Raw genomic sequence first — 26,265 nt, 5'->3', positions numbered from 1 at the left:
GAAACACAGTTGCGATAATTCTTATAATAACCTCTGCTAATACGCCCCGGCTATACCTGAATATTCAAGTTGTCATATTTTGTTATCAGGTAGACTTCCTAAGAAATAAATTTTCTGCAGATAAGTAAATCAGTTTTGTTTAACTTTTCGCTTTGTCATGCCTAAATTATTTTTCTTTCGCAAAATTTGCTTCAGCACTTTTAGCTATTTTTCATTTTGAATTTCTCCAGCTTCTGCAACTTTTTTCATCAAAAATGTGTCGTATATCGTACGGTTATTTTCATCAAATATGAACGTGCGAACGTCCTCGCATTTGACTATCTCGAATGCTGTTATTCAACTTGAATAGGATAATATCTTATCGTCATTGATTTTTACAGCAGCTGCGTAAAATTATGGTTCAAGTGGAGTTCGTATGTACTTGAATAAGATAATTGGACTTTATAAGATATTCTAGGGAAACCTGACGGTTAACGATAAAGTCTGGTAAATCTGACATTATTTGCCCGTATCTGTTTATAAAAAGGGTCGCTGTACCGCTCTCTAAAGATGTTACCTATGTTGCGTAGAAGAGGATTGCTCTTCTGTTTTTGAGCTATAATACGACACTGAAGCGATGAATCTAAAAAGTAATTCGACACACTTTGAAGGAGCTCTTTAACAAGCTTAGCGCGGCCGTTGCTGCAAAGAACAACGAGGATAACAATTATGTTTTTGGTTTTTATGTGACCACTTATTGATTCTTAGAATTTAGCGTCTGTTCAACTTTGTGTTACTGACGGAGGATTGAGAAAGGAAGCCGGCTGAATAGACTTGAAATAGACGATCTTGTCACGTCTATTCATATTCAGCTAAATGCGATGCGATAGCCAAGTATAGAATAGCCGGACCATCGTGAACCTGATAAGAACGGGAAACCTAAACAGATTAAGTAATTTAGCTGTGAACTTTAAATAAGATTTGGCTATTACCCTGTCCATTTAATCCCTCTGAAAAGATATTTGTCTTAAGATTTTCTCACTCAGTCATCTCGTTATTCTGAAGAAGATCTTCAATGTTACGATCCATTTACCAGGCTCTACCATGTGCCATAAATAATCTATTACTGTTGGATATTGGATAGGCTGTTACCAAGATAAACCAAAGTGACCCTATAAAATTGGATATGCTGTTACTTTGAAACTTTTGCTGTGGTCACATGAATTCAATCGACAATCGCAGGGAATTTGCTCTTCGTAATATGGGTTTTCTGCGACCCGCCAATCATGGTCCGTATTTTAGCCCTACATCGCTATTGCATTTTGCCCTGATATTTCCAGAAGGAACGTTTTGAACTGTTTGTCGGGTTACACTAAACTCCAGTGTCATTGTTTTATAGATGGCTTTAATAAAAGACAAAAACACCGCTAGACATTTGAGAAGAGGGATCGATTGTATAAATACAATCATTAAATAACCTGGGTCAAGGCAAAAGACAAGTCAAACCGTTAATTATTGGTGCAGATTTTGCTGCAGCATCATTCGTTTCCAAGCAGGCTAGAGATCAGTGAAGTCCTTCGAAAATGATCGCTACAAATCTTGTATTTATAGCTGCTGCTACCTTTATCGTGCATTTAGTGTTCTGCCAAGTTGGGGAAAGTATTTCAGCTGCAGGTGAGTTTTTCATTTTAATCTTCTAAAAATTAACATTTCTGCCGTTGCCAAAAGATTAAACTCATGATGCCAACTAACTTGAGGCAATAAAGTAACTTTTGATGAAAAGGCTGTTTTATGTTTAGTTCTTCGTATTTGATTAGTTTTATTTCAGATAATTTGCGATATTTATAGATTGCTTCACCATAGTTGAACTCTCTGTTGACTGGTTTTTTCGACTTTTTTACGGATCAAGTTGTTAGCGAAAGTGCTTAAAAGCTCCCATCACGGGAGATCGAAGTAGTTCCCTTTTCCTAGGAGTAAATTTTCTAATCATCTTGAAACTTAAATGAGTTTATTTGACTTGCTGTAAAGTTAAACGTAATTATGGAAACAAAAACAAAATGAAGCTTCGCCCGGGTTGACCTTTTGTCAATATGTGTGAGAAGCCTTTGGTTAAACATGAGGTTATAATTTTGGGCAAATTTCTGACTGTCTGAAATTTGAAGGATTCGATTACATTACAAAGTAATTACGATTCGTGCAATTTCAATCAGTTACGTGTCATATTTCTGGCATACCTGTGTTTAAACATGATCGAATCCTTAATAATTTGTTTATAACTACTTAATCTAACTTTAAAGCAGAAAACACATGGCATTAGAATAACCATCGTCTTAGTCTTCTGCGTTTATGTAGTTATTGCTAGAGACAAGTGTATTGTTATTGGAAGAAGCAGGTCTGTTATGAAAAATAGCTCTTTGTCAAATATGACACAAACAGCAGTCCTTTAAATTCTCCCCCATAAATCTTAAAACCGCACTCCGTTTGAATCGATTGTACTTGCCAAGCTTGAAAGACAAGATGGGCCAAACAAATACGCCAAGAGCAAACTACGTCAAACTTTGGCATTTCAGTGTTCACAGAAACACAAAGGAGAGGAATTATATGTAAAAAATTTAAGGTGTTATCAGTATTCTTTAATATGGTAATGTCAGTATTTCCCCTTCTTTAAAGAAGTGGTTCAAAAATCCAGGTAGCATGCTACTTTTTTATGTGCAGAGAACGTACAAATCCACCAGATTGGAGTAGGAAATGGTTTTTCCGTCACCCAACACAAACCAAGGATGTTAAAGCCCTTCATCCAATGTTCAGCTTTTTTCCATGTGTATAGTGTAAAGTGCTGCGAAAAACAAGGTGTACCTGCTCAAAAAACATTAGTAACCATAAAAGGAAGACTCCATGTTAAGTCTGCACGAATTTTCCCTTTGGAGAAACCGTCTTTAAAAAACCGAGCCCAGATACGACCCGAAAACAAAAAACCATTGTAGTTTCACCTTAGCCTTAAGAAATTCTCGAAAATAATTCTTTTAAAAGTCAGATAGTAATGTTTCTTTCCAATGACCAGGCATCTATACCATGTTCAATTGACATAAATGCACAATTTTTATGAAAAACTTCGGTACTGGGGGCGAAAAATTAAGAATCATATGAATTTTCATTCCAGAACTTAGAAAGTGCAAAACTCGGAAGTTCCGAACTCAAAAATGTTGTCCATTAAAGGCAGAATGTTCCCCATTGTTCTCAGTATATCTTTACATGGCCAGGATATTCATGCATCGTTGGTTTAATGCACAAATAAACAATCAGAATGAAGAACCACAATTGCGTTGTTTCCCTGAGCGAGGAGTTGCTATGAATTTCGATTCGGTGGCAAGCGCTGTTTCTTATTCGAAAAGGGTTTATTAAAAGCAAGTTCTCCTTGCGACTGATTAGGTGTCATGTTTCCTCATATTGGTTTGCATTCTATACAAAATTGGCTAGTGCCGTAACAGAGATTTTTGACCTGGATAAAAAAAATAAGAAGGATTTTGTTGCAAATTTAGGACGCGGCATTGGTGAAAGTGAATTGAGGCCATGAGTTTAATTTCGGCAATGTTATCGGGCTCATTGATAACGGGACATCAACCTCTAATCGACTGCGGACAAAATATCTTGGGTTCCGAAAAGCCACTATCTAAGCCAAAGTTGTATAATTCATGTTATTTTCGGATAAATTTCAGCCAATCTTCCTCCTTAAGCACAGCTTAAGCCGAACAGTTTTGAATGATATGCAATCAAGAGCCGCTTCTAGCAATCATCTTTGCGCTGCTTGGCTTGAATTGCGGTCTTCTGCACAGACAAATCAATCAAAAATTAAATGTGCATGCACCGTTTTCTTTTTGCCCTACAACCTTAATAAACATGCCAGTAAAAAACGTGTGCTTATTCTAACAACAAATGAAATGTTTTGCAGTCATTTGATAGATCTAATGTTAATAATTTCCATTAAAGTACTAAATTTTTTATAACATAACTATAGTACAAGAAATTTGTAATAAAGAGTTGAAAATACCGAGCCCCGATATAAACAAAGAATTAAGAAACCAGAATACCGACCACCCTCAGCTTTAGAAATGACCAGAAACAGATGGAAGATCTATCTTTGAAAAACTAAAAGGAAATTTTTCTACAACGAATTAACACAAAGTGTGGAATAAACCTTTAATGTACCTACAAAATGAAATTTGACAAGTTTAAATAAAGGCATACTTTTTATAAGCAAAATTTGCTGATTTCAATGATATATGTTGAGATGTTTTTTTCTTGCGAAACCGTCTAAAAATTTAGGTTGAATATCCCTTTTTCACGTTTTGGACTGTGACAAAGCGCCGTTATCAGTCACAATGTTTGCAAACACTGAAGCAGTTGACGTTTAGTACACGGAGGTCGTTGGGTACATATCCAATGTTTTTAAGCGCATCAAACTGTCCTTCTTCGCAAAGTCTCATACTGTTGTACCCAGGTCCTAAAATAAGTGTGGATCTGACTCACTTTGTGGATTTGTAAATTGAAATTGCGGATCTGTAATTGTAGAACGTATGGATTTGTAAATAATGCATGTTCTTAAAAGTGCAGGATAAAATACCAATCGAAACGCCTAAGAAAGAAATGGGAATATTTTTCAAATTTGCAATAAATGCCCAATCCCAGCCATATGTATTGCACTCATTTTTTATAAGACAATTGCGATAAAAAAGCAATGGATAATAAAGAAGAATTAAGAAACTTCAGAGCTCGAAGCTTCAGTACATGCGGAGAAAAATCAATTGCGCTTGATGATATTGTTGTGTGCTATTTTGAAGTAAGATGGACTCTGTATACAGCTTTAACTTCAAGACATCATCTCAATTTAGTTTGCTTTTATGACTTGCTTCAAAAAAGAATGAGCCTTAAAACCAAGACCAAGATTATGATTTCCTTCCCGTAATGTATTTTGGGATTTGTGTAGATTTCAGTAGATTGCAGAAAAAGTTGCAAAACAATTCAGCTAAGGTTTTTTCAAATTGGAGAAGCATCGGAAAGATTCTTCAGGGAACACGTTTTTGTTCTTTTAGATGGTGCTTTATCTTGTTTGATCAAAGATAAATTCGTATTTTATCTAACTCGCAAATATTTTCTGAAAGGAGTAGTTTCCGGTGTTTCAAAGGGCGTGGCCGTAAAAAATTTAGGGGCAAGCCTGCTAGTCCCGTTCCAGCCACTTCTTTCTGGGCTGGTGCCAGTGTAAACTGATCTAGCGTAATATTAACATGATATTGGCCAAAAATCGTCCTTTAGCATAAAATCTAGCATAATTTGGAATCTAGCATAACTCTGGCATAATTCTGATATTATTTAAAAGAAACAATGTTTCCATTGATCCATTGTCTATCGTTACCAAATGCAAACGCTTTACACCAGCATCTGTGGTTTCATTTTGGGAGTAAATTGTGACTTTCCACCTTCAGGATATTGCCAGTTGTTTTGAATGGTTGGCAGCCAGTTGGGAGTAAATTGTGACTTTCCACCTTCAGGATATTGCCAGTTGTTTTGAATGGTTGGCAGCCACATATTTTGTGGTTGGCAGCCAAATGCAGCCAGCTAAACGCAGTATACAAAAAAGCTAAATTTTGCTAATTATTGAGAGTGATACCGTAATCAAAATTTGCTTTGTAGGTTACAAAAGTTTTCACTTGCTTTCGATCTAAAACTGTCTGTTATCTTTTGCTTTGTTTCATCATTCATCATTTGCAATTTTGAAATTATTTTAAAAATTTTTGAATATTATCTGTGCAAAAATTGTTGTTTCCTTTGCATTTTCGTTATTTTTTGCAAAATGCTGCCAGAATTCAGCAAAATTTTGCTTCTTCGCCCAAATCAATTTATGACGGCCAAGGGGTTTTGAGAAACTGCCAAAATGGAGAAATTTGGCCATCAAACCATGGATCTAAATTGCCTTTTTGTTTTTGAAGAATGAGTACACTGGGTTTTCAAAAAGGCCAACTTGCAACTCTGGCCACTTTTGATATTCTGAGCATGCATTAGCCTCTTTCACGAGCAGGTTGCCTTGATTTGTCACTCGCACTCATCTGATTGTCAGATCGTTTTTAAAACCCTCAAAACAAACTTTCCTGTGCAAATTTTCGGGTTAATTTTCGTTTTGTTTTGCAACAACATGTAGAAGTTTCAATTTCTTACAAAAAATTTCATTTCATAGGCCCTTTAAGAAATTTTGGTACTAAAATCGTTTAAAAATGCCATATTTGCCAACAATGATATTTATAGATCGCCATCAGAAAAATGTTGGTCGGTTCATTTTGATGTCATTAGAGATGGCTAACCTGATACCCATCGTGGCTCAGCTACTTTAAAATCATTGTGGTAAGTTTTTAACACAATTCTTGATCTACACAGTTAAAACTAGCAAAATTAAGTCCTGGAAACCATGCACCTACGATTTTTTGCAACCTGTGATTTGTGATAGGAAATGTCATACAAAAGGGCGGGCCTCCTTATGATCATTTTCTCCCAGCCCTTTTCATAGAGCCACAACGCCCTTGGATTTCATTCCACTTGGAATTGAACTTCAAGTCTTGGAGCTGTGCGACTTAGTACCGTATTTGATAGTTTCCGCCTTAGCAATGTAAAGATTACTGCCCATTCGTAGGTTATGGAATGTGCTGCTCCAGTTATGCAAAGTTTTGAACATCTCAAGGGATTGTTTGAAAGGATATGTACTGTAGTAGATCTACACCACGTAAAAAAGGTCATTAAAAGTAGAGGTGTGAAATGCGAAGGCTATAAAGAAGGCTGCAAAATAGCCACAAAATAGGGTAGTGCTTAACATTACACAGTGGAAATGTGTTGACTGTTTTTCTTTTCTAACCATAAACAGAGCTAATCTTTTAGACAACTGAGTTGAAGAGCAGCCTTTTCGCAAATTTTCTCAATATGTGAGCATAATTTTAAGCGATTATCAGTTAGATCTCCAAGAAGCAACACTACATTACTGAAATTAATTCTGAAATTATTCTGTTTACAAATTCCTTTTTCTAGTAGCCAATGAATTTGATTTATTTGGTGTCATGTTATTGGTTGCGTCTCGCGTTATTGGAACTATTTAAACCAATGCGTTTGTTTGTATTAGTATTTCAACAAACCTACAAAGATCTTCAATACAATTGGCAGAGATAATTTGCCTATAAAAAGACTTATGTGACCAGAATTTGTTTGAAATAATGGATCCAAGAATGAAGCCATGATGTACCCCTTGAGTCATTTGGATCTAATGCGCCTGAGGTACTTGTCAGTGGGATTATCTGTTTCAAATACTGTAGTGGTAGTATCGTGGAAAAACTTTTTACTTTCATTACCTGCTTCATCACCAAATTTACAATATTTTTCAGCACTGTCATTCATCTTTTAAACAGTCATCTTTTAAATTTATGATGAGCGATCCAACGAGATTTTATTTGAGCGTAAATCGGTTTTTTTGCAAAGTAAAATACTTCAGTTTGACTTAGATCATTGGGTTAAAAGTACCAAGTTTTCCTTCATTGCCCGGAAAAGCGAAAAGGCTCACTGAGACAAATGTCCCAGGACAAAACGCCCATGGGGGCTTATTCGAGGGGGGGGGGGCTTATTTGCAAAAATGTTTTTTAGATGGGGGCTTTTTCGAAGGGAGGCTTATACGAGCATTTACGGTGTATTCGATTTAAAATAAGATTACAACAACAACAACAACGACTATTAAGCCCTGTTTGCCGGGGCGAAATGTTAGCATTCGTTTTATTTAATTTCTTTAGAAAATTTTTCTCATTACATTGGATTTTCGTCGCCGTTTTCTTTTGTTCCTGAATTTCATCTTCGTATTTATACTCATTGCAAGATTCAAATAATCCGACGGACAGCCTACCCTGCGGTTGATCCTTCTAACACGTTTTATCTATGGTCGTCTTGCGATTAGCAAACCAACAGTCAGATAATAAAAGCTCCGATTGAAATGGTCAAATCGTGCCCTTAATTGCTAATGTCTTGTATGGTTTTCCTGGAACAAATATTCATAGACATTGCTAAGTTTTTTAATGAAACTGTCCTACCTTATAGGGAGTTGCTTTCATCGCTCTCCATCTCTTTTGTTCATTTTTTAAAACATGGTAATATTAAAGGGCTTTTTGATGTCATTTGAGAGCTCATGCGACATTTTAACGTTCTAAAAAAGGAATACTTTCTGTCCCAAACTAAACTGACCTGGTCATGGTCAATTGTAAAAGATTTTCTTCGCTTGCAGCAGTATTCGATTTAGTTTTGTAAATTTCTGAATGTGGTTGACCTTGTTATCAAGATGTCTATTAAAATAATCTATACTGAGAGTAGTATGGTAAAGTTGAATTTGGATTTCAGTGTCAAGTAGCCAAAAGAACATGAAGATTTTGATTTGGTCTCTTGGATAACGACTGTACGCGTGTCTTACAATAACATTTATAGAATGAATAATTGACGTACTAGGTCTAACTCTAAAAGCTATTCTAAGGCCAAGCTTACTAAGGCCAATTATTTATAAAGAATTATCACAAAATAAATATATGATTCAATGTATCAAAAGTTTTGTTTTGAATGAAACCTTACTCATTGCAGTATCCATCACATTAATGCCTGAATAAAATAGAATAGGTCCAAGGACTGGTCTTTGTGGGACTGCAAAAGTTTTTCGCCAAGTGCAGAATGAAGCATTCAAATTTACTCTTTGTTTTATACCAGACAAGAAATTATAAATCATCAGTTGAGCATCTTTGCAAAAACCAAAGACATTTAATTTTGCAATTAAAAGCTCATGGTCTATGCAATGAAAAGCTTTTGAGAGACCCATTAGGAAGGCACCAACCACCTCTTTTTTATCTATGGAGTTCTTACAAAAATCCATTAATCTCAACAGTCCATGCTATGTGTGTAAAAACCTTTCCGAAAACCACATGAGCAGGAAACTAATAATATGTCCGCAAAGCCGACCATCTGAGCATAATGAAGTCGTTAGGGGACAGAACTGTGATAGATCGATAGTTTTTCAATGGTTCCGTGTTGGTTTGGCAACGATTCGGTTTTTTTTAGTTTAGCTGGAAACTTTTAAGTTATGATTGAAAACTTGCACGGAACCATTTTGCACCTTCTTGCAGCTATCTAGAAGATTATTTATTGTTAAATGTAACTGCAAGGGCTATCTTCAAGCTACCCAAAACTAGTTTGAGCAGTGGCAAAACAGAAACAAAACAGTTGGTTAAATGTACTTGCAATCTGATTTTGTTTTGATTTTGGAATGTAAAACCTTCACCTTACACCAAAGATAGAGAAAGACGGGACAGGAGAAGAGGAGAAGGTAAATGGCGAGTGTCAGAGAGATAAAAGAAAAATTTAAAAGCCTAATTTCAGTCTATTGTTGGTGGGTAGCACCTAGTAATTTTTGAGAGAATAGATTTTATTGTAGCCTTAATCATGACTACCAAAATGACGGTTTAGTTTATTGAACAAGAAAATTCTTGTGACCAAGCCTAACCACTGCCCGCAGCTCAGTCATATGTTTTTCTAGATCCGCCCCTGTCAAAACCACAAAATGACTGTATGTGACTTTTATCACGAGCAAATTGGAATGAATTGGCTCTCAACTCTAGATGAACTTGATCAACAAGATTTAGGCATCTTAAGAGTCCCTGATGATTTTGATTGAAAAAGAAAGAGACAAATTGTGATAGCTAAGACAAGAGTACATAGTAGCATAATGACAGTATATGTCAAATCCTTCTACGAATTTCTTTATTTTTCTACTTCTTCTCGTTTTCTACTTCATTTGTCTTTATTTGGAGGTCAATAAAATTTTAATATCAAAGAAACTAATTGGAGAGTTCATTTAATGCGTAAAAAAGGAATGAATAGAGCATGTTACAGTGATTGGCTGACCATTTGAAACAGCAAACCTTTGTTCTTTATTGACATTTAACAAAGACTAATTTACAAAAAATATTTTGTAGGAAGTGGAGAGAATGTGACCTGCTGTGCTTGTGGAATGGCCACGTACAGACTCAAATTTATGGGTAACTTTAATTACACATACTTTGCTTCGCTTTATTGTAGATGCCATTTATTTAGAATCGCAGTACAAATAATCACAGATATTCTTATCAGTCCCCTTTACTGAATTATGAGAAAGAAGTCTCCAATTAAACAAGTTATCTTCCTTAAAAAAGCGTTATACTACTTTAACTGTTTAGTGCTTGGGATAATAAAGCTTAAAAAGATGTCTTTCAATGACAGGCAAGTGGACAAGGACTCGTCATCCAAAGCACTTTCCTGGCAGATTGGCCTACTTTTCATCATTGATAGGTGCCTCGCATTCAAACGAGTTTGTCTTGTGGCGTATAGGTCAGCTCGCTTCCTCTGGGATTCGCAAAATGAGTGAATATGGCTCCCAGCTAGAGCTTGAACAAGAAATTGCTTTAAAGGAAGCTCAATTAATAAGGTAGAGAAAATCATTTCAAGTGAACTAATTTCTGCAATTACTTTTTTTCCTATTTGGATAAATTTCAAATAAAGTAAAAGCGAAGAACCCTTTTTGCAGCATTCCTTCAGAAGCACACTGTTTGAAGCATTCCTTCAGCAGCGCTCCTTAGGCAGCCATGTTTGGGCACTACTCTTTGGGCACCACTTGCTCGGTAGCCCCTCTTGAGCAGCTTGCCTTAGGCAGCATTGCAAACCAAACTGACCTTTTGATTTTCTGCTTTTCATTATTCACATTCAAAGTTCTGCAGAAGAGCAATCATTGCAATATTGCCCCTTTTGGAAAATAATTTTTGTTAAATTAACCCACATAAATATGCTTTGCCGATCACGTTTCCAGTAACTATTGACATTGGTTTGTTTGCAGCAAAGTTGTCACAAAGCCAGTTGCGTCTTGTTGTGAAAGTGCGAGAGCTACTTTCAAAGTAAACAAGTACAAGCCTTTATTCTCGGCAATGTCAAGAGTTTCACCAAGCCCTGACTGGAATGTAGGAGTCGACTCATTGGATCTTTGTGACCACAAGAAATGCAGTTGGAGAAAGAAGATTGAGTTAGACCTAGATCCTTGGGATGCAGGTAAAATGTTCAAAAGTTAATTGCGTCATGTCAAGTTAACATGTACTTTATCAAAAAGATTTGTATAAATATAAGATGGTCTAACCACGTTTCTACTGACAATTATAAGGAACTTTTCTAAAGTTCTTCAGATCGGAAGTGACTAAATGTTCTGCAATTGCCATTAACTATATTTGTTCTAGAATATCACTTTAGAATCAAAATGTCGGTACTGTCAAAACTTTAATGGCCAAAATTCTAGTTTCAAGAGTATTTCAAGGTTTCACTGCTACTCAATATTTCTGTTACTCTCAATGGTAAAATAATGTGATGTCCAGCACTTCAGTAGCTCTGAACTGTGCAATGTTGCAGTTTCCATTCTCTGAAATTTCAATTACTCTTGTCCAATATGTAAACCACTCTGCGCCTCGGTTGGGCAGTTTCGGTTTGGTTTCGGTCTTCTGCCCGCTTTAATATCATACACTTTGCCACGTTTTATGAAAATGGTAAGAATTGAAGACTAGAAGAACTTCTTCGGATTTTGAGAACCAGTCACACACTTCTAGGATCTGATGCAAGACATCAAGAAGAAATGCTGTGATCAACATACCACTGTAAAGAATTAATGCATTTATTTTCTCCCGAAGGATTCTGATAATACTTGTTCCTGTTTGCACATCTGCTGCCATTTTAATAGACTCAGTCAATTTGGCCTTTGACAGAGAGCGTCAGAAACACAACCAATTCCAGAGGCTTATTTAATAATCACTTTCATACTTTAAAGAACCAGATAGACCATTTGGCCGTGCAGTAACTGAACGCTCAGCGTAATTACGTAGCCCAACAACTTTGCAGTCTCTAGATTTTTCAAGTGACATTACCTACAGATTAAAGAATATCATAGATTATTTAATATTGATAATTGCAAAGAGCTATTGATAATGATTCACTGAAACTCTGAAACTAAAATATTTGGCAGCTCATGGAAATGATGTAGGTCGATAGAGAATCTAGCATGAATACTTTTATTATTTTGTGAAAGAGCCACCCCCACCCCCACGGTGAAGCTTTTCATTGCTCAAAATATATTTTATAAACCAGATTTTATTCGTTAATGATTCATTATCACAGCTTTAACCAAGTTGTTTTCTTTAGGGACAGACAGTGGCATTACTTTTACTTCCCCGAATCACGAGTCACGCCCATCTGAACAAATTCATTACATTGGAAAGAGAAAAGACCTGCACTCTGAGAGTTCACTTAATCTTGGCGGCAACAAAGCTCCTTCGCTTGCAAAAATCATTTTGCACCTTGTAAAAATAGATGGCAAATGCTCTGGACATCTTAATGAGGTCAATATTCCAAAAGGTACTTCTTTCAACCACAGTATTTTGAAAAATTGATTGCCCGTTACTAGACGCCTTCTTTGGGCCGCTACTCGAGATGAGAAAATAAGGTATTATTACAGCTATAGTTGTACAGAAAGAGGCTTAGAGTAGTACAGAAGTTAAACAAAAATGGTTAAGAAATAGGCTGCAAAACGCAAGATATTCTTACAAGGAAAACCACAGATGACAATCTATTCATTTTTGATTGGCAGTAACCACTTAAGGACGTATCATTTTGAAGGCAACCCACTGTCTATTTGCCATTCATTTACGTTTTTGTTTTTCAGTTTGTTCATCTTCTTGTTTCAGCAGGAAATTGCTTCCAGTCAAAAAAATTCAAGCATTCAAACTTTTTCTAAAAGCTCAGGAGATCTTGTGATGGAACGAAATAAACTTTAAAAAGCAGGTTTTTATGATCGTCAAAATGTAGAAGCTGCCATTTATAATAAAGTGTGACTGTGTCGCTCAAAGGACTTGTCTACTACGAAGTTTCACGATTTAATTATAATTTTAGGAGTTCTGCATGTAAGTTTACTCCTGTTTTAAAAGTACATATATTTTTTGAAACCTTTTGCAGTTGGGAGAGCTCCTGGTACATGTCACGTTTCAATATGGACGTCATGGACAAGATGCAGTGTCAGTTGTGGATTTGGTACTCGTGTCCGTGGTAGAGTAATACTGAACAGCGGATCGCCTCAACTATGCCCCCCTTTAAAGGAAACAATAGCTTGCAATATGGGAAACTGTAAGAAAGGTACCTGTTTATGTGGATTAACAAAAGCCAGAAAAAGTTATCAAAAACAGAATATGAAGATTCAGAGAAAGTATGACCAATCTGACAAGTTAAAGACAGTCTTAATGCAACTCTTCAAAAGCTGTGCAGCGATGAAGAATGCTATTTTCAAAACTTTGAAACGTCAATAACTTCAATTGTATCTTTCCAAGTTTAATTAATTATAAATATAATCATGGCAGTAACCTCACAAGAACCTTTCTAATAATATATTTAGATAGCTCTTAGGTTCTAGGTAAGCAAGGTTCAATTAAACGTAAAGTTAATTGCGTATATAATAAAGTCTTTCGTCACTATATTTTCCTAGTTGGTCAGCGGAGAAGTGGCAATGACTGCCAAGTCTCAAAATGGGGAACCTGGACAAAATGCAGCGCTACTTGTGGGAAAGGAATCAAAGTAAAAACAAGAAACGTCATTCAGATGCCAGGCCGAGGAGGAAAAGCTTGTCCCAAACTTTTCAGAAGAAAAAGGTGCCAGTTACGTCCTTGCCGAGGTAAGAGTTTCTACCCTTTTTGTGAATCATTTTTAACTTCTTCGCATATCCTGAAGTTAATTTGGTGGTAAAACATTGACATAATCTATTTCTGATTCCCGTTTACCTTCTAGACCATAGAAGGTAGTATTTCATGTTAAACAAATACAGAAACTATTTAATTGCTACTTTGCCATTTTTGTAATGGGTATAAAATTTGAAAGAGCTAAAATGAATTTTGCTTCGTGTTCTTTTTTTAGTGCCCAAATGATCATTCCATCAACATTGACGAAATGCATAATAGAGGCTATATCATGTCCGGCTTCAAGAAATTCAGCTAGACATTAGAACAGACGACAATGGCTTGATGTCGCCCAACTATCTTTGTGTAATATAGATTATTCTTTTTGCCATAAGATTGTAATTGTAAATAGATTTTGTTCATGCTTGTTAAATTGCTCTCAGCTGATATCGACCCAGGTTAACGAGTTGATAAAGCCAAGAGATCGATCGATACCACAGAAGACGTATGATTGAGCTACTTTGATGTAAAAAGATTATTTAGGATTTTTTTGCATTCTGAGAGAAGCTTGAAGTTGACTCTTTGACCATAAAAATGCTAATCAGAGAAGCTGTAAAAATGACTTGCTTTTACGGCGGTAAAGCTACATAAAATGCTAGATTAAAAAGCTATGACAGTTGTACAGCTCCAGTTTCGTAGTTTTCAAGCACAAGCAAGGAGCCTATTTGTATTGGCTTGTAGTCATGCTTCGATATTGAGAGGCATCTAGATATTTCAGTAAACTAATTTAAATCTTTATGCGTGCCCTTAAGCTTTTTATTTTGATACATGTTGCGCAGTACTAAAGTTAAGTCGATTAGCATATAAGATGCCAAAATGTTTCTTAACATTTTCACTGCAAGTTGTTCATTTCACAGGAGTTGAATTAAGAGATGGTCATTTAAAATGCTCAATTTTTATTAAATTTCACTAAGTGCCTCTTCTCAATAATATTGATAAGCAAGTTTCAATAGTTGAAAATTTAAGATTTCATGCGAAATTCGAGTTAACAATCAGAATGTTTAAAAAATTATTAAAGGACACAATGAACTGAAAATTAGAAAAATTGGCTAAATAATGATTTCTTTGTTTAAAAAAAGCAAACGAAGCACTTTGAATTTATTTGATCATTTCTCTAGGCAATACGCTTAGTCCAAGGCTTATCCTGTTTTTAAATTCTTCTCATTTTTCTGTGCAAACGTTGACTATGAGTTTTTTTGACACAGACAATTATCACGTCTTGTGATAATTTTGAAAGTGCGAAAAATAGCCTTAAAAAGGCTTCTGCAAATAGACCAATTGTAACACGTTTAGATATAAAAATTTAAAAACTCTATCTCATCGCAAGGTTGCTCGACATCGGCTGATTCGGCATCAAATTATAATGCTAACATCGAAATAAAGTGAATTTCTGTCTCTTTCTTTCCAAAGCATTTTCGGCAACGTAGGTCTTTCATAAGATTCAGTAGCACTTTGTAAAGAGAAAGGATGCAATTGAATGTTTTCACCGAAACGCAGTGTGAACACCGAAAACGGATACTTTTGACAACGACAGCAACAGCACAGCAAGATGCTTAGAACATCCCAATTTGAACAACTTCTCTTAACATGGCTGATTCGCTCGAAGTTAGTTCACTACTTGGAAGAATGTTAGTGGCAGTGAGTTGTTTGAAAAGTTTATTAGCAGTCGCAAGGTCTGTAAACCAGTTGGTGGCGTTTTCCTTATTATCCAGAGCGGAGCAATGTGAACGCTTCATCGTTTTCACACCGTTATCAAATGTATCCGGAGCAGTGTGAACAGGAAAACGGATCGATATGAAAACGGATAAAAACGAACACGGAGCAACGTGAACATAGGCTCAAAGGTGTGTTTTCTTCTCTAAATTGCGTATATGATGTTAACGAAAACTGGCATTCAACCTACAGGACGTCTCCCCGGTTACCCAAAGCCGTATTTGGAGTTGCAGATGCACTAATCCCGGCAGAAAGACGAATATATAAATTGGTTTTTTGTATTGAAGAAGTTGTGGTTGTTGAGGATTGTGGTCCAAGAGTTGATACTGGTGCAGGAACAGCATTTTGGGTGGTTGGAAGGTGTTGTTCCATATGGGTCTATTGTTGTGGGTAGTTTAGTATGAACATATTATCATATTATCGATTTGGATCCGAACTCATTTTTAAGGGGGTGTCTACACGAGATCGGATCCTTATGGAACCAAGATGCGTAGATTTGTGTGCTCATTCCAATAAAGAAATTTTGGCGGCAATCATTTAACCTTAGTAGGTAGAAAATAATTTTTAAGTCGAAAGTTTCGAAGCAATAAATAACCAACAAAGTGAGATACTTTGGAAATTTTATGCCTTATTTTTATCCGTACCTGTTTGGATAGGATTTCAGCCGTTTACACAAGACCTTTTTGGGATCGGATCCAAACTGGACCATCTTCATAAGCGACCCCGAACAGGTACGGATAGCAAATCCAAATGGGATCGGATGCGTCGATCCCGTGCAAACAGGCCCTTAGCCCCGTATGCTGGGGCGAAATATTAGCCTTAAATAATTTACGTGTATTTATTGTTGTTCATTCTCATCGATTTGCGTTGTTTCCTATTTGCTACATTTTCATCGATTTTTCGCCACAAGAACTCTTTGGAGTCGGTCGAGCAGACCGCTCGACCTTTACTTTATTCACACAGTAAAAATATTGTTTTTCTTAATAACAACAGAAAAATTTATGGAAAAATGGCAGCAGCTATATGCTTCTGTAAAGAATCTAGCTTTTGCTGTGTGCAAAGAGTTTATTCGTGAAAACTGTGAACAATCTGCAATGTGTTGGTAGACCAAAAGTTGGTAGAGATAAAAGGTCTCTTCTGTGGGATCTGCGGAGAAGTATGTTTGAAGCGTTTAAATAGCGTCGTGTAGAAAGCTAAATTTTTAAAATTGGCAAATGCGCAGTTAAGATATGAATTTTCTGGCCACCTGTAGAAAATTTCCACAGAGGGCAATAATTTTTTGACTCCATCAATCTCTCCGTGTGTTATGAGATTTGAGTCCACATCAGGTAGAGGACTTCGGAGCTTATGATCAGTATGCTCTTTTACAACTGGGTGTCCTTTCACTCACCAGCAAAGGTGTCTCAATGCAATGTTGCGTTGTATGCACGATTATGTATTGAAAACCGTATCAAACACCAAAAAGATATAACACTATCAATTGGAGTATGGATAGATTAATGTTAACCAAAACATTGATGCCCGTGCAGTAACTGAAAAATGCTTCTCAAGAGACCCTTTAAGATGAATTTAAATCACGATTTAAGATGCCTCGAGACATTTCGATTACAACTGACAAACTGATGCAGTAACATATCTACTGTCAACAGCACGCCCTTTTCTGTTAAAACGCCAAGATTCAATTTAATGACTAGCGCCGCTCGGCTTGAATGCTAGGATTAAATATCCATTTCTTCTTTTTCTTTATGATCCAAATCTTTCGACGTTGGATGACACAGTAGCTCTCCATTTGTCTCGGTCCATTGCAGCTCTTGTTGCCCTCTCATACCGCATACCAGTCCACTCCTTGATGATGTCATACCAACTCATCCTTGGGCGACCTCTGCCTCCCTTTCCATCTATATATCCTTCTCACAGTGTTCTGTAAATGTTATTTAGCCACATCAAATGCCCAAAATATTTCAGTTTCCTGCCCTTCAAGATATTGATGAGCTTTCTTTTTTCATTGATTCGTTGAAGCACTTCCTCATTTTTCACTTTCTCCATCCATGACAATTTCAGCATTTTCTCAAGTGTTGTTGTTGTTACAGTCCATGTCTCTACTCCATACAATAAGGTACTCCATACATAGCATTTCAGAATTCTCTTTCTCGTCTCAAGATTGATGTGGCTATTTGTTAATGTTGACTTCATTTTATTAAATGTTCCTCGGGCGATAGATATACGACGTAGGAATTCTTTATCGCACCTAGCATCCTATATCAATAGTTTTCCTAAATATACAAATGAATCTACTTGTTTAATTATGTCGTTGTCAACAGTAATATGAAATTTGGCGCTTGGCATTACTTCAGATACCAACATAGTTTTGGTTTTTTCAGCATTTATCTTCATTCCATACATTTCCTTTTCCTCATTAACTTTATTTGCTATTTCTTGCAATTGCTCAGGTGTTTCAGCAATAAGAACCGTATCATCAGCATCCATATCATCTATAGCTCTGAATATAATCTCTGTGTAGAGGTTGAAGAAAGCAGGGGACAGTACACATTCCTGTCTTACTCCTCATTATACCATCACTTCATCAGACAGTCCATTTTCTAGTCTCATGAATGCTTTTTGCGTCCAGTACAGATTTCTTATGAATTTGATATCCCCTCCTGGTATTGCAATCTTTATGAGGTTGTCAATCATCATCTGGTGGTTTACCCTATCGAATGCTTTCTCGTAGTCTATGAAGCATGCATATACATTTTTGTTCATTGTCAGGTATCTCTCGCATATAGTTCTCTTATTGAATTTCCCTTCACGAGTTCCTTTTATAAAACCGCTCTGCGTATCGCTTATTTCCTTTTCTATTCGTTGTTTATTTCTTCCTATAGTATAAGCTTCAGAAATGGCTCATAAATCTAATTGTTCTAAACTCTTTGCATGCGTCTTTAACTTTTTTGGAATTCTTAGAAATATGAAGTCATTCATGTCTCCAGGTATTGTTCCAACTATATATACTTGGGCATCTAAGGCTTTGAGCATCTCTGTGTTGCTTTCATCCACACCAGGGGATTTGCTTGTTTTCATGCATTGTAAAGCTTTTGTTATTTCTGACTCTAACATGTCAGCTTCTTCTCCGTTTGTTATAGTATCATAGGTATCATCTCTGTTATCGTCAAATAATTCAGATACATATTCCTGCCATCTTTTTTTGATATCGTTTTCATTGAATAGGATTTTTCCTTCTTTATCTTTAATGCATTCATTGCCTTTAGATTTCTTTTTGGTGCCCGTTATTTCTTTGATTTTGCATTTGAAGTCGTTGTCCTGTAAAAGATCTTCCGCATTCTCTACCACTGAAGACTTTTCCTTGGTTGGATGTATCTTTTTAGATTGATAATTTTTCAGTGTTACCTTCACCCCTGGATTAGTTTAAATGACTTTTTACAGCTCTTGTTTTTATTGCTGCTGGGTATCCTGGAATCCCTCCTCATCAGCCAAGCTGATGGGGGAGCCGCTTAACCCGGCAACGACCCAGCCATGATACAGGTAGCATGGTTTACATGGTAACCATGGCATCAATAATTGATGACCTGGCCGGACATTGTGCTTCACTCCCACCTTAGTGATCACCTTTTCTCGTTTAATTACTTTTTAATTTTACATACTATATGCTTGAGGTAGAGAACCATTAGCCCTCATAAATCGCCGGACTGCCAAATTTTCAGTATTCTTCGAATTTAACTAGAGTACCATACTTGAGTGACTATGACATTGATGAGCAACTGCCTCAAACTATTGATTCACGCTATTTTACTGTATCCGAACTAAATTCCCTCAGATGCGATTCTCGCGATCTTTCCATTCTTCATAAAAATATAAGAAGTCTTTGTTTACACCATGATGAACTTATTAACCTATGTGCTCAGGCCAAAATTAATTTTGATATCATAGGAGTTTCTGAGACATGGAATCAAAGTTAGAATGAAATCTTAACAAATGTCAGCATCGAAGGATATAATCATTACGACACTAAATCGTCAAGCCAAAATGGAGGTGCACGACTTTATGTCAAGAAGTCTTTGAACTCTAAATTATGCGATAACCTCAGCGTAAACTGTGATGAATTTGAATTTGGTGTGCTTGTTGAAAAACATGTACCAGTTATAAAGTGCACAAAAAAGAATCAAAAATAAAAGCAAAACCTTGGATCAACAGCAGAATACAAAAGATGATGCGAACTCGTGATCACATGTTTAAAAAATGAAAAGAAATAGATCGGTTAGCAATCTTCAACTCTACAGAAAATTCAGAAATCGGGTAACAAATGAGATAAAGAAAAGCAAGCTAAACTATTTTCATGACTATTTCTCTACAAATTGCCAAAATATGAAAAAACTGTGGGTAGGCATTAAATCAATTATTTCTAGCAAAGGCTCTGTCCCTGCAAGTATTGGCAAAATCAAGGATACCGACACAACTAAAATTTCTAATGTCTTTAACGAGTACTTTGTCAATGTTGCTGACAATAGTACCAAATCCTTGCCAAAAGATCTGAGTCACCTATTGATTATCTTGATAATAAAAACTTAAATTCAATCTTCAAGTCGAGAATGAAATTTCTCAATTTGACTCATCAAAGTCTTTTGGGCCACGCAGTATTCCAATAAATTTTTTGAAAACTCTAGGACCCTATATTTCGAATTCCTTAGCTACACTCATCAATCGGTCGCTCTTTAAAGGAATTTTTCCAAATAAATTAAAAGTAGCCAAAGTAATTCCTGTTTTAAAAAGAAGGACACCAAAACTAAGTCAAACTATAGGCCTATATCGCTGTTGCCAGTCTTCAGCAAACTATGTGAAAAATTAATGTACAGACGACTCTATTCGTTTATTACCCTTAACAAAGTAATCTACCCTTAACAATTTGGGTTTCAAGAAAATCATTCGATTGACCATGCTTTGATTAGTATGACTAAAGCAATAAGAAATACTCTTGACAATAGGAAGTATGGATGTGGAATATTCATCGACCTTCAAAAAGCCTTTGATACTGTTAACCACGATATTTTGATTACCAAACTTGGGCATTATGGTATCAGAAGAGATGGTACCAAATGTCTCAAAAAAACTGATTTTTTTCCTTTTTGCCGACGATACAAACATTTATTACGAATCCAAGTCAGTATATGATCTTGTTAGAAACGTAAATACAGAATTTAGAAATGTGCAAAAATGGTTTGATGCTAATAGACTTTCATTGAATATAAGTAAAACTAATTACATAATTTTTCACTCTTCCAGCAAAACTTTTCCATCCGACATCTTAATTAAAATTGGTGAACAACATAGCACCAGGGTAAATCATGTAACATTTTTGGGATTTCTTCTGGATGAACATCTTTGTTGGAAAGTTCATCTAAATGAACTCTCCAAAAAACTGGCAAGAACATGCAAAGTTTTTTTCAAAATCAGACATTATCTACCAATTGATTCTTTAATATGCATCTATAATTCTCTATTTATGTCATTTCTCCAGTACGGTATCATTGTTTGGGGTCAAACATTTGCCACATACGTTGACCCTATTTTCAAACTGCAAAAAAGAGCTTTTAGAGAAATTTCACATGAAAGGTCTTTTCCCATTCAACACTGATCTTTAGAAATCTGAAGCTACCCAGACTTCATGACATATTTAAACTCCGGTTATTAATATTTGTTTTTGAATCAAGAAACAAACTAACACCGAGTTGCTTTAACAATTTTTTCCACTAAATATTTCAGTCCATCACTATGAAACAAGGCAGCCTTTCCGAGGAGATATCTATCTAGATAAAAAAATACGCTTCATTTTGGCTTAAAGTCCATTCGATAAATGGGAGCGAAACTCTGGAACAACCTATCAGCTGACATTCGCGACTCTACCTCAAGGTTTTTATTCAAAAAGAATCTAAAACATCACTTGCTAAATGTTATGTAAATGCCTAAATGAAATCTGTATTCGATAAGTTTAACAATTTTATTATTTAAGTTAGCAATTTGGCATCGCCTTTGTGTTTATCGTTCTGATAGAAGACATGAGTTCAGTGAGGTGCTAGTGTGTAAACCAATCAAATGCTACGTCATAACTCTTTTAGCAAAGTGTCCCTATGCTTCAATAAAATAGAACATAAGGATACTTTTTTATTTTTTGATGGATCGATTTCAAGTAGACGAAATTCGGAGTGTCATCTTTACAGTTTCGTATTTTTGCTTGGGGGATTTCAATTGCTTCATTTGTATATTTGGATATTTCTTGGCAGCTTCGAAGAGATCTTTATTCAACGTTGTTGCAAATGTTTTACGTAGATGACCTCTGAAACCTTTTGCTTTCCAGGGTTCACTGTAAAAATTCATCGCTTGCTAACCTGGTACTCGTTCATCAGGTCGTAATGTATGACCAAACAATTTCCATCTTTGCCGTCTTGCAAACATTATGACATTACTATTTTATCAAATACTATCTCAAAATGCAAGGTAGGTTTTGAAAATATTTATTTTGCTCTACAAATTATGTTGAGCTGCAACCTCCTGCTCCCGTAGCTGCTACGTCCCTGCTTAATGTTTTAACGGGTGTGTAACTGTTGTTGAGAGTGAAGGATAATTGTGGTTTAGTTGCTAGGCAGTCACTCCTCCGCATTGCTACAAGGTGGCTAATACGCTGCATTAAACGTAACAGGAAAGAAACCTGACAACTTTGTGCCAAGAAGAAACTGCAAAAATTGCAGTACGCTTTTTCAGTAGATATATGAAATACAAAATTGCAGATTTGTTTCAATATAACTTCGAATAACGTGTTTCAACAGTCTCTTCGAAGTTATTTGGATCCTGGGAACGTAAGCTAGGCTCGGAATGGCCGGTCAAGATTCTTCAGCAGTCAGTACTTGTTCAAAGTACACTTTGTTTTTTCTGAACATCCTCTTTTGGGTATGTATTACACCCACGATTTATATCATTTTATTATGAGTGAAAAGGCGAAATATTACTCGTATTTATCAATAGCTTATCATTTTCATCTTCTTTATTCCGTTGACGAATTGGACGTCATCCCTAATACGTTCATACGCATTAGGCCTATACTGGTAATTCTATTTTGGTGAAAAAGATATGAATAATTCTGATTGGCCTATTTCGATCCACAGCTGGGTATATTTTTCATCGTGTTCCCTCGGACCCTTATTCTAACGTTTTATGCTCTGGGGAATGTCAGACGAAAAAGCTTTTAGCCAATATGTTATAAAATATGTGCTTTTTTCAAAGCCATTTTCAAGTTATGTACCGCCAAAACACTGTTCAAATATGAATAAGTTAATACAGTTGCTGCAAATATCTTTTTTTCATTCAAGGCAATTTCATGAGTTTTTTGAAAAGGATATTTTAAAATTCCGATTAATCAACATGCAAATTCAATGTCTATGTATTTAAACATGTTGTAACATGACTTTGCAAATGACTATAACAGACTCATGACATTTAACATGTGGACTCATCACAAATTAACTAATTGATTGCCACTTTAAGATTGATATTTGTCCTACCAGATTAACTGTCCCCAAAGCAAGCATTGGCTTTAAACTGTTTATTGGAATTTTTCATTTTGTAGAACCCACTACTTGTAAGGTTAATTGTTTTCATGCTTTAAATGATTTATGCTGACAATAATACTGATAATACTGACAAACTACTCTATTGACTGAGAGCTGTCATGGGTCTGTTGAGTGACCTCATCCCTGGTAGATTTTCACACAGACAGAGTTCATGAAAATCACCAAATTAAGATCTAACCATATATCATCATAAACCATCATTTATATAAAGATTTATTTAAACCATCAAGAAGAAAGCTTAATTACTTCTTGTTGAGTTGCAAGCATTAGGAAATTTTGAATTTACGTGCCAGTGTGATTCTGGCTACATGGGACGCACTACCCAAAGATTGGAGGATAGAATAATACAACATGTTGCACCTAGTATTAGAAGCAAAACTCGCCCCCAAAGAGAACAGTCACCTTGGTCATGCAAAGCCAAAACCTGCAATTCTGCTATCGGGCAGCATTTACTGAAAAACCAAGATTGTGCAAAAAACTATAATGACGACATGTTTCGGATTATTGGTAAGGCGCGATCGTCGTTCCATTTAGCAGTTTTGGAATCTATCACATAAGCACGAAAACCTGCTACTGTGTAGACAAAATGAGTTCATTTTCACCTAAGGACTCCATTGGTAGCATTCTCAATAGGCAAGCAGCACTGATTGGTCAACCTCAACAGTCATGTGCTCGTGTTTCTGATTGGCCTATTTTGATCGACAACTGGGCATATATATTTCCTAGCGTAGAATTTTTTATCTATGTTCTGACGTTTTCAACTCTGAAGAGTGTCAGATGAAAAGCTTTAGTTTACTTAATGTTTGCTTTTTTCACAGCCATTTACATTAGGAAATTAGAAGAATTAATGAATAAGAATCAGATGATTTTATGATTAGTAAAAATGGTATATTTGGGTTAGGGTAAGGTAAAATGGTAATTTATATAGACTTTCCATTTCAGTTTTTAAAACGCCTTATATCAAATACTTTTTTTCTAACTTGTATGGTTTGCATTATTGCTGGTATGCTACAGCAACCATGTTTATACAGGCCAATGAACTGAAAGGCTAGTGTTCCTGAATTATTTAGTCTAAAAGAAATAGTTTTAAAAGTGGAAACTGAAGAAATTTAACAGTCAAGACCACAGATTGAAAATTGGTCAAATTTTCATTGCAGCTAATTGGTCTAGCACTACTTGCTGTTGGCATATATGTTAAGTCCTTGAAAGAGCTTGGGTCAGTTTTCAAGAGCACTGTCCCATGGTACTTTGATCCATCTATTTATTTCATAATCATTGGAGCTGCCATCTTTATCATTGCATTCTTGGGGTGTATTGGAGCCTTAAGGGAAAACATCTGCATGCTGAAAACTGTAAGTATGCTTTTCAATGCTATCAGCATCATGTAGCTAAATAATTTAAGGTTCCAATATTGCTAGTTTCTGACTTTTTCATAATTTAGCTCATTGAAGTGATGAATAAATTTGACACAGAAAGACCTTTTGTATACATATTTGGTAAATTGGGGCTAGAAAATGAATATATAACTATTTGCTTATTTCAGTTTGCTTCTCCATGCCTGAATATTCTTGTATTCCTGAATCAGTTTTTTGACTAAATATTAGCTGTAAGGTTATATTTTACATAATGGTACAAGTTATATTGCCACATGAAGTGTAATGATTCATTCAAGCAAACTAAGAATGTTTCTAGGCATTGTTTAGCACTTTGTTATTTTGCTAGAAGTCACCAAATAAACCTGAATTTCTTAAAGATTCACAGGTTTTATTGGAGGTTGATAAACTTGTAAGGCCCATTTTGTTAAATCATTTTGCCATTGATAATGTTATTTGACCATCTGGTAGGTGAAGAGCTAGACAACCATTTATACCCTTAATGTAACTTAAACTCAGAGTGATGATATCAAAATTATATACATAGTAATGAGATGTATACAGTATTTTATTTTCATCAATTTTTTCCTGTGATGTATTTGTTTCTTCTCACAAATTTCTCTAAGGCATTTGATGTGATAAAATTTGAAGACATTGCAAAGATGAGAAAATTATGCTTCTTAATACAATTTTGTTACATTGGTTCCTAACCTAAACGGAAGCTACAATGTCACATCATCTGTAATGACTGAAATAATGTCATGTGAACTCTTCATCTTGTATCATGCAGCATTTTTAAAGCAGACTTTGAGAAAACACTGAGTCTTAACTGTTTCCTGTAGAAACCTTCAAGTTATCTCATACTCTCATGAAGGCATTATTTCATTTTTAGCAGACAGGTCTGCTACCCAATTGAATCATTTTCTGTTGTTATCTAAATGTTTTTGCCTCCCTGCTTTAATCTAACTCAACCTTTGCTATGTATGGCCATGCTTTTGGTAAAAATTTAGTTTCAAAAATGAGTGAAAAACATTTTTGCACACTTGTTACTGGGGAATGGCATTGAGTCTGCCTGGCACAACATCTATTTTTGGTTAAAGGCTACCTTACTGTTTGCTTCTTCAATGCATATTTGAAATTTTGCAAATTAGACTTGTTTAAATCTATTGTCAATACACCAAATTAAATTGTGCTACTCTCACTTTTGAAATTACAATATTTAGTCAGCTTTTAAGATTCACAGAAACAACTTCCAAGTTTTAAGGTAATACAAATTTAAAGGATTTTTTTGGAATAAGGCTCAAATAGTAACATATCTGTCCTGCCTGGCTCCATATGTTGAAATGATTTTATATGTACTTCAGAAATGTCATATCCTGTTTCTAATCTTTTAGTGCCAGGCTCTAAACAGAATCCAAATTATAATTTATTTATATCTTGATAGACATGTTTTATTTGATTATGTTTGAGTATACATTGTATTCATATGTATCATTAGTGTTTTGATGTATTTGTTCTTTGCAGTTTGAATACATAATATATCTACTGATGCTGCTTGAACTTGGTGGGGCACTTGGACTTTATTTTGCAAAGGACAAGGTTGGTTGACAAATAATATATTACTTTTAACTGGCCTACCACTAATTTCTGAATTACTTTCATTTATAAAAACATATCAGTACAGATATTTTGTTTAAAATTTATACTAAGAAA

General features: G+C 35.5%; 2 protein-coding genes across 2 annotated transcripts in view; both read left to right on the top strand.

Moving 5' to 3' along the window:
- The first annotated feature begins 466 nt into the window (after positions 1-466).
- On the top strand, positions 467-14,664 carry LOC135682418 (spondin-1). The gene is made up of 8 exons (XM_065197303.2): positions 467-1,653; positions 10,014-10,076; positions 10,297-10,501; positions 10,907-11,115; positions 12,250-12,462; positions 13,060-13,236; positions 13,583-13,768; positions 14,008-14,664. Exons 1-8 carry the CDS (start codon positions 1,563-1,565, stop codon positions 14,016-14,018), a joined length of 1,155 nt encoding a protein of 384 aa, XP_065053375.1. The 5' UTR covers positions 467-1,562; the 3' UTR covers positions 14,019-14,664.
- A 7,561-nt stretch (positions 14,665-22,225) lies between these two features.
- The window catches only part of LOC135688034 (tetraspanin-33), a 38,304-nt gene continuing 34,264 nt past the window's right edge, over positions 22,226-26,265 (top strand). The window contains exons 1-3 of the mRNA XM_065204761.2: positions 22,226-22,499; positions 24,337-24,531; positions 26,077-26,151. Coding sequence (XP_065060833.1) covers positions 22,425-22,499; positions 24,337-24,531; positions 26,077-26,151 — 345 coding nt within the window. The 5' untranslated portion in view covers positions 22,226-22,424. The remainder of the gene's footprint in view (positions 22,500-24,336; positions 24,532-26,076; positions 26,152-26,265) is intronic.

The sequence above is a fragment of the Rhopilema esculentum genome, chromosome 17, assembly GCF_057945365.1.
Source record: "Rhopilema esculentum isolate cy_ngs chromosome 17, ASM5794536v1, whole genome shotgun sequence".
Lineage (NCBI taxonomy): Eukaryota > Metazoa > Cnidaria > Scyphozoa > Rhizostomeae > Rhizostomatidae > Rhopilema > Rhopilema esculentum.
This window is presented reverse-complemented; position numbering and strand designations above follow the sequence as displayed.

Coding starts and splice junctions, on each gene's coding strand:
- LOC135682418 (XM_065197303.2), top strand. CDS start 1,563: ATGATCGCTACAAATCTTGTATTTATAGCTGCTGCTACCTTTATCGTG. Junction 11,116..12,249: donor CCTAGATCCTTGGGATGCAG/GTAAAATGTTCA, acceptor TGTTTTCTTTAG/GGACAGACAGTGGCATTACT. Junction 13,237..13,582: donor TATGGGAAACTGTAAGAAAG/GTACCTGTTTAT, acceptor ATATTTTCCTAG/TTGGTCAGCGGAGAAGTGGC.